The 13,818-nt window shown below is 34.1% G+C and overlaps 1 protein-coding gene across 1 annotated transcript; it reads right to left on the minus strand.

Annotated features, from left to right (window-relative positions):
- Positions 1-8,699: 8,699 nt before the first annotated feature.
- Positions 8,700-9,432, minus strand: LOC149149798 (heavy metal-associated isoprenylated plant protein 12-like; the record flags this gene model as incomplete). The annotated part of the gene is made up of 2 exons (XM_089442592.1): positions 8,700-9,219; positions 9,345-9,432. Coding segments are annotated over 2 exons (333 nt in total), but the record flags the coding sequence as incomplete, so codon positions are not given.
- Between the last annotated feature and the right edge of the window lie 4,386 nt (positions 9,433-13,818).

The following is a 13,818-nucleotide window of genomic DNA, read 5'->3' on the forward strand; positions in this document are numbered from 1 at the left end:
GGACAAAGCTAGATTAGTCCAGTTGGTAGCAGCGACTGAATCTCTTGCTGCTAAAGTTGATTCATCTGAATGAGATGGAATTAATTTATACAATTTTCCATCTTGAGTTCTTAGAACAAAATTCTTCCAAGGGGGAAATTCTGTATCTGTTTCCAATATATTTCCATCAAGGAGTTCCCACTTGTGTTTATTTGGAGTTCCAGTCCGCATCATATTTACATGGAGTTGGGAACAAATTTTTCTTAGTAATTTCTCACCTTCTATTTGGACAGCAATCAGAGATCTGGGAATATTTGGCTTATTCATCATACTCTGAATTTTTGGTTGGAAAACATGAGCCTTTAGAGGTGGAGGAATTACTACTGGATTTTCTTTCATCTTCTCTTCCACAAATTTTTCTGGCTCCTTGATTCCTTTTTGTTTTGCCTGGTTTCTGAATTGCTTAATCAAGGACTGTTCTATTATGTTTGCAGAAGGGTAATACCATTCATAGAATTATATCCATTGGTTTTTTGCCTTCATCCATTCTTTCCATTTCTCAACACTCTGTCTGTTGAAGGCAGGACGATCATCTTTTGGAAGAAGTCTTACTTCTTCAAGGTACAAATGTTCTTTTTCATGTGTGAACATATCCCAATTGAACATTTTCTTTTTCCATTGATCTTCTGGATCATATGGACTGATTCCTTTAAAAAAATTTAAAAAGGCAATTATCTCTTAATCAGAAGGGATTTCCACATGATTTGGAATTTTGTCAATGGGATTCTTCCTATATGCAGGAATAGGAGAAAAATCAACATAACCTAAACCATAAGTAGAAGAACCAGAAACTGTATGTACAAGTAGTTCTTCCTGTGGGTTAAAGAAAACAACTTTTTTGTAGCTTTCTTCAGCAAAGTCAGAAGGAGGAGCGAATCTGATCATATTGATTCTGTGACGATCTGAAGACTCACCATGTAGTGTAGGTGGTTCTGAAGAAAACTGGCAAAATGTCTTAGAGCAGTGTGGATGGTCACAGACTGAGCTGAATGGCTGAGAAGGGCCTGGCTATGAAAATAATCTTCTGATAGAATCATACACTGCTTGGTCAATTACAAACTGCAGAGGAGCTTGGGCTTGGGCAGGATGTAATTGGCTAACTGTTAATGGAACTGTGGTTACTGTGGATGAGGATCCACCACGCTGTATTGTGCTTTCTCTGGGAAATCTTGTGATTACTTTCCCATCATGTTCTGTGATAATGGACTGAGCAACAACAACAGTTCTTTTGGTAGGTTTTCCCCAGTTGGTAACCCAATCATCTGGGGGACAAAGATCTTTACGAGAAATATATATAGGGGCCACTGGATTACAAGAAGAGTCGTACTGTACAAGGGTGACTTTTCTAGAATCCTTGTTAGGAGAATGTAAGACTGCAAGAATAGTAGTATTATAAAATCGGACACAGGTAATATAAAATACTGTTAAATTTTTTGATTTTCCATGAAAATTTTCATAACCTTTGGTTTGGATTCCAAGGGTTAGACAGTTTAAGATATTTGGATCATCAAGGGCTACAGAGAAATCTGGGAACACATCATACTGTATTGGACCATCAGAGAGACTGGTCTCAATACCTCCTATCATGGCCTGAACAAAGGTTTACCATCGATTATCAAACAGGGCTGAAAAGACAAAAGCTTTCTGGCCTTTTCTGTGTAGAGTATGTGGAGTATCATTCGAGTGGGGCTCAAAGGTACCAATCCAAGTTAAGCAAGGTGGATTAAGAATGGGAAATTTAGGGATTTGTACCCTCACCTAATTTATGAGTAAAAAAGCATACTTTTGGTTGTCCAAAATATTGTAGTGGGGAGGAATGATCCAAGGGATCAAAATTATTGTTACAAATCAAAGTTCTCACAATTTCTTGAAACCAATGATAAATCGAATATATCATTTTTTTAATTCCAACAACGCTTGAATTATCTCAATCTGCCATTGTATCTGAAGGTTATCGTGTTTTGAAGCTTTTGGAAAATAGTTAAAAAGTCAACATGTAGGATTGACTGGGCTGCTCACTAGGCAGAACATACAAGTGATGGGGTGCTGACTTTAGTAGGTAGACTGGGCAGGTACAGTGGTTAAATGGGTGAATCTCGTGCTAACACATGGCAGGTCATACAACCCTGGCTGACAAAATTTTATTGGTTGTTTGGCTTTTACGTGGACCAACTAAGAGGCGCCACATGGCTTAATGGGAGGGTGCCACGTGGCCCTTGGGTTCAATGCAAAATTTGTTTGAGGTTCGATCGACCTAGCAGGGCTCGACCCCGTGACCTTCGATAATACAACACATCGCTCTACCAACATGGCACATTGGTTCTTGTTTTATAATGGGTGATAGTTAATATTCAAGGATAACTATTGGCGGATTGTGGGGGGGCAGGCTAGCGGGCTCATTCAACCAGCTCAACCCTAGTCACATTATACCACATATGACCTAGCCCCCAGTTCCAATGGAATTCATATAACCCCCTTCTATTGAAATGCAAGGGTGAGGCGCATGACACCCTGCTTGTGCCCATGGCATATTAATAGCCAATGAAACTAGGAGTGATGGAGCCAGCGAGAGTGTGGTCTCTTCCCCTGGCCATATGAACCTCCAAGTGATTGAAACCAAAGATGGAAGTTAGGGCCAGAATTCCCAATTAATGGTTCAAAAATTTGCTTAATTTTTAGCTGAATTTCCACCACGCTCATGTGAAATTGTCACCTAGCTGATACACCAAAGGAGAAATTCATTATCTCATTTGCTAGTTTGGTGAATTTGTAAGACAGATGGTAGAGAAATGGAGAAAGAGGCCTAGCTTTGTCAATTTTCAGCCTTTTTTAGCCCATGAAGAGCCCAAACAAGGCTTTTTTGTGTGTTTTGGACATAATGGCAACATTATTTTTTTGATTTGAGCATTGTATGATTTGTAATTTACATTTTGAACATATAATATAAAGGGCCAACATTGAAAGATGGACTCGCAGATGTAGCTCGGGAGCAGTGAACTCTGTCATCAAATTATTATTTGTTTGATGTTTCATATGGTCTATTTTTATCTAGTTATATTTGCAAATTTTAATTGAAATCAATCAGTTTATGTGCTTTTTCAAATGTACCAATTGTCGATAAGACATAAAATAACTTGCAAAATTTTTCAAGAAACCTTCAAGTTTTTACTATTAGATCTAGTAGGAAGAAGGTGAACATGTTCCGTCCCTTAAATGTGATCTATCCCAATCAAAATCTTGTCTCCTTTTTGAAATGACAAAAATAGATTATCAAGTAAAAACCTATGAACCTTAACCGGGCCATACCAATTCTACAATCCCATTTTGGCTCCATCCTCACCCTTCTTATACCATTCCTCAATGGGCATATGTCTTAGATATTTATCAGAAATGATAGCTTGCCGAATACCCTTCTCAAAAATTTCTCTCCAAAGGATTTTATTTAAAAAATCCCATCCAAATAGAATTAGATCCAATAGACGCCAACCACCACATTTCTTATCAATTGTGATGAAATCAAGTCGAACAAGATGAATTTTTTTTTCTACCCCTTGCCCCCAAATAGAGAAAATGAGCCATGATAGCTTTGATGAATCGAATGATCCACATGGGAATCTCATATAAATGCATCCAATAAATCGAAATCTGTTGGAGAACATATTAGATAAGAGTGAAGATAAATGTTTGTGGAATTTCTCAAGCAACTAGAACTAGTCGACAACCTTGTAATTATTTGGTTTTAATCTAAAACCCAAATAAGATATTGTAACTTCAATTTCCGAAACCGCAATGCTGAAAGGTGGGGAAATATTGGAGATCACCTTCTCATCACCCAAACAAAAGTGGAAAAGAGATTTGTGGCCATTTGGATAGAGGCCAAAAGCAGCAACATATTTGGAGATAATAGAATCAAAATAGTTCCATTATGTCAATGAAGCTTTACCAAAGGTGAGAACATCGTAAAACAAAGAGTGAGAGATAGTTACATTATGAGATACCTGAATGCCACTGAAATATCTCAGAATGCATGCCTCACCTATCTTCTTTCTCAGCTCATCCATAGCCAGGATGAGTAAATATGGAGATAGGGAGCAACCTTGTCGAAGGCCTCTACTAGGCTGAAAAAAAAAATCGATGGTGCTCCATTAATTAATGCCACAATGTTAACTGATGTCACACAGGTCATGATCCAAGAAGCATTATGCATCAAAAGGCTAATTTTTGTCAGAATCAAACTTATGAAGGACTAATATACGCAGTGGTATACCTTGTGTAGATCCAATTTCATGACCAAAGTATCCCTCTTTCTTGTGTGAATCATATGTATCCTTTCTTGTGCACTAGCACCCACATCCTTGATATGTCTCATTGAAAGAAAATTCAACTTCTCCTGCAACATATGTATAGAGAAAGTATTCTTAATTCTAAAAGAAACTATCTTTTGGATCATTTTATATATAATGTTGCAAAGGGAAATCAACTTGAAATATATGAAATATGTCGAATGTGATGACTTTAGGATGAGGGAGATTAAGGTAGAGTTTATTGACACTAAAACCTGACCTGTAAGTTGTGAGTCCCCAATCATATGCAAGATAACCTCGTGAATGACATCAAAAAAATGGATAAAGAACTCTATCGTCCAACCAGCTAGACCAAGAATCTTGTCCTTCGCAAATGATTTAAGATTATTGTATATCTCATCCAAAGTCACCAACATTCCCAAGTCATAATTTTGATCTGACGAGAACATACAGGGGTAAGCCCCCACACCCCAAAGTTGATCCGAAATATCCACATTTGTACAGGTCGAAAAAAATATTCAAAGAAAATAACCGCTTCCTTTTGGATGTCTAACGTGTTATAAGCTTTCCCTCCTGATGCCAATTCCATTTCCAAAATGGAATTACTGTTCTTCCTTTGTGATGCATAGTGTTGAAATAAACAAGTGTTTTTGTCACCCTCCTTTATTTAAATGGCTCTACTCTTGAGACACCAAGTGACCTCCATAATATTTTAGATATTCCTTTTTCCACTTTCTAATTCTTGAAAATGAGCCATTTGCGATGGGGAAGGGGTAGATGGGTCCATGAGCTTCCCCAAAATTGTCATCTCATTATCAATTTCGTCCAAATCCGCCCTCATGAATTGCGTCCTACATCTTCCCCGTGCAAAAATGTTATGCTTTAGGTTCCCTTAAATTCATATAAATTAGGTCCATCATCGAAGATGCCTCCCAACAAGTTGTGCCCTGCCAAGAGTCACAAACCAATTTGTTCAAATCCTCATCCCAAAGCCATGTTATATTTAACTTGAAATTGATACTATGCAAGGTCATCTCCCCTCTCCACTGTAGGATGGTCGACAAATGATCAGATATTTCTGTCTCTACAACCCATCACCTAACATACCCCACCATCTCCAAAACATTCTCATGAAGCATAAACCTTTCAAGACTCTTACCAATATATGTAGTACCTGAATGCCCATTGTTCCAACTGAGAACTATAGGTGTAGGACATGCATCCACAAGATGGTTTTTAGAAAGAATGTCTTACAGGTAACTTCCCTAAGGATCATAACAAGAGTGATGTCCCCATACTTTTCTGCTCAATAAGGTCACATTGAAATATACTGATAATATAACCGATCTAATTTTGACAATTCCGTATGATTCCAAAAGGCCATACCATCAGGGTATGGAGCATAAACATTTACAAAATGGAGACGACCTGACAAGTCCATGAAAAAGGAAGTTAACAATATTCCTATGAAAGAATTAAATACTTTTAAATTCAACCAACGAGGGTCTGATCATGCCGCCAAATCCCCAAATAAGCCAATAGATTCGATTTCCACAAGATTCCAATTGGGATAGATAGACAAAAAATATGGTTTAACTTTATGTACAGAGGAAATAGTCTCTTGAATGAAAACTATATATGGATTCTTGGATACAATGAGATGACATAGGGAGAGTTTTTTCGAGGAAACCCCAAGCCCCCTATGATTTGAAGAGAGAATACTCCGTTTGCTCTAAGGGCCCAAGCTTCTTTAGAGGAGTTGATAGGGACATATCTGACATTATACTCCATACCAAAGGGTAAGCACTTAGAAGCTGATTTACCTTGAAAATGATAAGTACCTCTTCCTCCCCTTTTGTGAACAGTAATATTCATGGTCGATATGGGGCTGATGGAAGGAGCCTAAGAGGTAGCATGGTTGATGGCCTTATGAATGGTAAGAGGAGCCAACTCCATGGAAGAGACTTTGAACAAGAAATCAATATCACTAACAGTAGAATTGTGAAGGGAGGAAGAAGCTGATGCTAAATGATGGGATGAAATACCCTTCGGATCCACTAAGGAAGGACTACATTAAACATCCACTAGAAGAGAAGTAGAGATTGGATCTTTCTCCTCGTCAGGTGGAAGGGTATGAAGTTAGACACCCCATATTTGGGTGGCTTGTGAAGGGTGAGGTGAATCCTAGATGAGACGACTCAGGGAACTACATAAATCAGAGATAGAAGGAGTATCCGAGGTAAGGGTAGATTGAGGAAACCTAAGAGACCGAATGGGACCAAGGTCAGGTGAGGTGGACCAAGTTGAAAGATCAACTTTTGTCTGCTAACAATCCCCATAGATTGAGTAAACCTAAGAGACCGAATGGGACCAAGGTCAGGTGAGGTGGACCAAGTTGAAAGATCAACTTTTGTCTGCTAACAATCCCCATATTAAAAACTGGAAAATTTAGAAACAAAATGAATACAAGTAGCCACGCCACTCACTTGTCAACGACTTGAATTGTTAATCTCTGCAAAAACTCTCCTAGACCAGAACTCCAGAGGCAGGTCGAGTAATTTCACCCAACTATAATGATTATGGGGGTCTTTAACAATAGGCTTAGCTCAAGATACCACCAGTGCAACTAAAAGAAACTATGACCGCTAACCCAAGGGGTTTTCAGAATATGGTTTGCATCATCCTGTTGAAGAAAATGGAAATTGAACCATTTCTTTAAGAGAATACTAATCTTGGGGGTATAGTGAAGGATAGGTGTCCATTCTGCCTTAATCCACTCATATATGTGCCTCTCTGACATGTCTCCAAAGGCCCAGCGACCCACTAGAGCATGTTTCTTGAGGTTAACCACCCTATCCCAGTTTTGTCTTAGAAATCAACTTCAACACGATAGCATTGTTCCTGCCCTTTTTCTTTCCACAGACCACCTTTTTTGTCCGACCACTATCATTTGCATGCACAATAGATGGATCTGGTAAAACATCACCATGCAAATGCTCCATGTGCGAGGAAGAATGTATCAGTGACAGATCATCCGGAAAAGATTTGCCATAAGCCAACTCAATTGCCATATTAGCACGAATGAGTGTGTTTAAGTCCGAAGAACTAGAACCATATCAATATCTTATCCCAATCTTAAATATTTTATTTTGATGCATCCTAAAAAAAATTTGAGCAAAATGCATCCTAAAATTATGTAAAATTATATCATTAATTTGATTATTATGTAAAATTATTCTTAAATGACTTTTGTTTTTAGTAAAACCATACATATAAACAAATAAATAACAATTCAAAAAATATATATTTAATTATATTTAAAAGAATATAAATGTAACACATATATAATATATAATTGTAATTATAATTATAATAATATTATTTTAATATTTCACAAATAAATGGATTAAAAAACTATTCATGAATAAATCTGTAAATAAGTTAAAATGATAGCCAGAGAACCACATTGATTATAATTTTTTCCCAAAAAATGGATTATATACTTAGAAAACGAATCAGAAGAAATCATTTATAAACTAAATAAACTAACAGGGACTGATAATATTTTTTAGCTTTTAAAATCAGTTCATTACATACATGTATAATAAGATTTAATATTTAGTAGGGAATCTCTTTCGAAAGACCGTTTAATTGGTTATTCGAAAGACAGTTTAATTGGTAATTAGAATGTTCAAGAAACAATTTAATTGGTGATTAGAGTAATATAAAAGCTGTGAAAACTAGATTCAACGTTCAAATCCGAAAACAAAAAACGAATCCATGGAAGTCGGCACATTGACTCGATTATAATTATTAGAATTTCCATTGACATATTAAAGGTAATGATCTCATTTATATTGATCTACATGGTCCGCGCTATTTGAATAATTATAAGAATTTCCATTAAGATATTAAAGATAATGATCACATCCATATTGATCTACATGGTCCGCGCTATTTGAATAATTTTGTCGAGATATCCATTAAAACACCAGATGTCGGTACTCGATTATAACTATAAGAATTTCCATTAAAATATTAAAGGTAATGATCTCATTTATATTGATCTACATGGTCCGCGCTATTTGAATAATTATAAGAATTTCCATTAACATATTAAAGATAATGATCTCATCTATATTGATCTACATTGTCCGCGCTATTTGAATAATTTTGTCGAGATATCCATTAAAACACCAGATGTCAGTTTTCTCCAGATGGCTTTAATGGTGAATAAGAGATTCGTCATCCTCACTTTACATGAAATTTTATATACCGTTTCGATTTTTTTAATTTCAAAGCAACCATGAAAATTATTGAACAAGTCTACATGCATAAACTGCAGCTAAATGCCTTCCCACAGAGACTAGATCAGACAGACTGAAATCAATGTCCTCTGTAGTTCAAGGAGACCACAAATTTGTGCCTTAGCCTTTTGCCATCCAAGGCTCTTTCTCTGAACTTAAATGGCAAACCCTAATATGAGAGCATTATTTAAACCGTGTGCCTTTGGACCAAACCTTGGTGATAAATATCCATAGAAGGGCAGGGGGCGTCGACGCGCAGATCCTACGAGTACTAATTCAGAGAAGAGAAATATTGATTTAAAAGAAAACTATTTAACAAGAAATTCAGGTGATGCAGCAGGAGTTGGGGTTCTCGTCGCTCCAGTAATCACACGGCCTTGGTTGAAGAACGACATAAGTTGGGGGCTCCTTTTTCTCATCGGGCTTCTTCTTCGGCTCTTTTGCGGGCCCCACGGTCACCAAGTCAGCGGATCCAAACGCTCTTAGGCAATGGACAAGAATAACAGGATCTGGATCCCCAATTACAGTGATCTGGCTATTTTTATCGTCAGCTGCTATAGAATCAACCCCTGCGATGGATACATAGACCAAGTAAAGTTTAGGACATGATATTGTAAAAAATAATACAAATTATTTCAGATTTTAAGACCCGTTTCCCTGTGTCCAGCAAATAATAAATAAAATGAGACTTTGCCTTCAACCCGTGCAGTCGTCTCCATGGCTCTTCGTTTGCATTTTGTGCAATTTAGGTCCACCTTCACCACGATTTTCTGCACAATTGTGTGTATAGTTGAGATTTAATGCACAAAAGGAAAAAATGGATGAAACAACCAGAAGCGCTAGCATACCTTGGACATATCTGAAGGCTCTCCTTGAAAGTGCGAACCTGGGACACCTTCTAGACGGACTCGCTCTTCTTCTGCATTCGATGTTACCACGAGCACTCAATATATCAATTAAATCATATAGCCGGCAAATTAATAAAAATATTTTTCCACAAACGTGGATATGGAGAAATTGACCCCCTTTTTTTAATCTGTACTACATGACTCCAGATGAAGTGAACAATTTCGTCTTCCGACTCATTGATTGTTTTTCAATGCCTCTTCGTCACCCATGACATCACTCCATTCACAAACGCTGATAGTAATGACGTTGTCTAAACGTTATAAATTATAGAGTTTGTTTTTGGTTTGAGTTTGTGGTAAAATTTTGATGTTTAATTTTTTTTTTTATATATATATATAAATTTAGTTTCTTAAAAAATCTCTAAACATAAAAATTAGAAATTTTTGTGTAATTCAAGAAATTTTAATAAAATTCAAAACAAAATTAAAAACTTTTTGTAATTTTCCAGAAATTTTTATAAAATTCAAACAAAATTAAAAACTTTTTATGATTTTCAACAAATTTTTATAAAATTCAAAACAAATTGGCATAGTATAACTTTTTTCTTTTGATTAGTTATTAGTTTGTTTTTGACCAAAAATTTATGATGTTTATCTATAGCTTAATATTAGGAATTCATTTTTTGTTATTATTTGTTATTATTTAAATTTATTTATTTGTAAAATGATTGATTGAGGTTTTATTATGGGTTGTTTAGTAACTTCCATTTCTATTAGTCAATAACTTTTTGTTTTTAGTTTTATTTCCTTTTATTTAACTTTTTGATTTTTTTCTTTATTTTCTATTATTTCTATTTTCATGAATTATAATTTTTTTAGGAATATCAATTTAAGATGACTTATTATTATATTAAAAATATATTTTAACAAATTTGATTATAGACAATTATATATTAATAAAAGTAAAACGCATGCAAATAGATATATGTATCTTAATATAAATAATATTAGTCAATCATATTTCTTAATCTCTGGTGATGACATTTAACAATTCAATAATTTATTAGTTGTTTTATTTTATCTTTCTTATTTTTTGCTTCATTAAATTATATTTAAACTAAACTTTAGATTCTAACTACTACGTAACCCTTATTGAATACATCCACATAAAATTAATTAAAAACTTCTTGTGATTCCAAACAATATTTATAAAATTAAAAACAAATTAAAATACTACTTAAATATTAAAAATTTTGACATCCAAACATCAGGAAAGAAAGAAGAAAGTTGATCAGAAGACCCATCCAACGTATCTAAAATCAAGTATTACTTTGTTCCGTATAGAAAACGGACTACTTTAGTTGAAACATAAACAGGCAATTATATGAGCAAAATAATACTTAATTTTACTATACATAATTACATGAGCAAAGTAATACTTAATTTTACTATACATAATTACATACTTTGCAATGTAGTTCAGTTTAAGTTGAATTTAGTTTATTGTTAACTTTGTTTTTTTACTTCTGAAATCCGTTGACCTTTTCCATATATTAAGATTTATTCAATTTTTTTTATTTTAATTTTATGTATAGAATTTCCAAAGTAATAAATTTATGTATTAAATTTTTAAAATATTAATTTAAATAATTAAATTAAATTAAATTTCCAAAATATTAATTTAAATAATTATATTTGTTCTTTGTACATCAAATTTGACTATCTTATATATGCTCGATAGAAATTAAACACGTGGTATCTACTATAGCCATAGTTACCAAATTTGGCTGAATCCGGAAAAAAAAAAAAAGAGAATTCGCCAGTTCGATACGAATACTGTATTATTTGATGAAATTCGATTAGGTTTTTCGGATAAGTAGTTAATTCATCAATGAGATGTTTCAAAGTCTACGGGTGTTCGTTCACTAAGAGAGGATGTTAATGGCATTAAGATCGGATGGTAATTTACTATAGTGGTGGAAAGGTATAGTGGTGGAAAGGGGTATATGAGGGGAAAAAATGAAAAGTTATAATGGAATTGGAAAGTGTATAATTTTCCAAATTTATTTTTATTTTTGCTTCTAAGGGTATAAAAAGTGGAGATAAATTGTGAAGAAGAATATGTGGCAGTGTGTTGAATTGTAACAGTTTTTTAATTTGTAACAAAGTCTTAATTCCATAACGAGATTGATTTTTTGGGATTTTAGATATTATTTATATATATATATATATATTTATTAATTAATTAATTAATTAGGAAAAATTTTAAATAAATAAGTTTTTAAATTAGAAAAGCATTTTAGATTTAAGATTACAAAGGATAGTAGTTTTGACCAGAAATGGTGGGTGTGGTTTTTTTAATTGTATTTGTAAGATTGTTATGTTATTTAGTTTATTGGAAGTTATTTAAAATTCAAAATAAATTTAATTTTTTTAAACCAGAAATTATTGTTGTTATAAGAGTTATTGTCTATTTTTTTGAATTAAAAATTATTTATTTAAATTTTTATCGTATAGAATCCAATTCAAATCCAAATCCTAATTCAAATTCGAATTTGGTAACTATGACCATAGCCATAAAACCTATAAATGTAAGTTGCTACCTTACGGACAAGTTTGAAAGGTCACATTAATGGATAATAAAACCAGTACCGATGGTTGAAAACCAAGCCACGTAGAATCAATGACTATATTATTAATTCATTAAGATACTATGCAGTCGATGTGACAATAATTCTAGAATCAATGGGGGTATTAGAATTAATTAAGGATGGTACGTCGTTTTATATTTGAGAGTGGTGTATATCAGGAAGTGCTCCTTAACTTCTTTGACTGCACCACCTATTTTATAGATAATAAATAATACCGTCTCCTTCTAACCTACCTAGGAAGACGATATAAGAAACCATTAAGAAATCCAGTAGTCGATTTCACAATAATCAACGGGAATATTGGAAGACGAGCTCCAAATGTATATGGACAAAAGCAACTATATTACACAAAAAACAGTAGCGTCTCAATATCATAAATAATTAATTCATTTTAATATAAAGCACAATGGCATTTTATCTAAGCGTAATAAGGCCCGCAATCAAATAACGCAATAAATCTTATCAAATTGTGAAGAAATGGCAAATTAATTAAACTAGCATTTGCACCAGATGTTGTAAAGGAAACGTCGTAAGGCATAAATTGAAGAAGGCAAATACAACAAAAAAATACTTTCATAAAGAATAAAAATACTTATAATGAATTTATTATTAGATAAGACATAAAATAACTTGCAAAATTTTTCAAGAAACCTTCAAGTTTTTAATATTAGATCTAGTAGGAAGAAGGTGAACATGTTCCGTCCCTAAATGTGATCTAACCCAATCAAAATCTTATCTCCTTTTCCAAATGACCAAAATAGATTATCAAGTAAAAACCTATGAACTTAATTAGGCCATACCAATTTTGCAACCCCATTTTGGCTCCATCCTCACCCTTCTTATACCATTCCTCAATGGGCATATGTCTTAGATATTTATCAGAAATGATAGCTTGCCGAATCCCCTTCTCAAAAATTTCTCTCCAAAGGCTTTTATTTAAAAAATCCCATCCAAATAGATTTAGATCCAATAGACGCCAACCACCACATTGCTTATCAATTGTGATGAAATCAAGTCAAACAAGACAAAAAAAAATTTCAACCCCTCGCCCCAAACTAGAGAAAATGAGCCATGATAGCTTTGATAAATTGAATGATCCACATGGGAATCTCATATAAATGCATTCAACAAATCAAAATCTGTTGGAGAACATATTAGATAAGAGTGAAGATAATTGTTTGTGGAATTTCTCAAGCAACTAGAACTAGTCGACAACCCTGTAATTATTTGGATTTAATCTGAAACCCAAAAGGTGGGGAAATATTGGAGATCACCTTCTCATCACCCAAACAAAAGTGGAAAAGAGATTTGTGACCATTTGGATAGAGGCCAAAAGCAGCAACTGGAGATAATAGAATCAAAATAGTTCCATTATGTCAATGAAGCTTTACCAAAGGTGAGAACATCGTAAAACAAAGGGTGAGAGATAGTTACATTATGAGATACCTAAATGCAACTGAAATATCTCAGAATGCATGCCTCACCTATCTTCTTTCTCAGCTCATCCATAACCAGGATGAATAAATATGGAGATAGGGAGCAACCTTGTCGAAGGCCTCTACTAGGCTGAAAAAAAATCGATGGTGATCCATTAATTAATGCCACAATATTAACTAATGTCACACAGGCCATGATCCAAGCAACATTATGCACCGAAAGGCTAATTTTT

This window comes from Pinus tabuliformis, chromosome 9 (genome assembly GCF_031772625.1).
Source record: "Pinus tabuliformis cultivar Carrire ecotype Pingquan chromosome 9, CPIR1, whole genome shotgun sequence".
In the NCBI taxonomy this organism is placed as follows: domain Eukaryota; kingdom Viridiplantae; phylum Streptophyta; class Pinopsida; order Pinales; family Pinaceae; genus Pinus; species Pinus tabuliformis.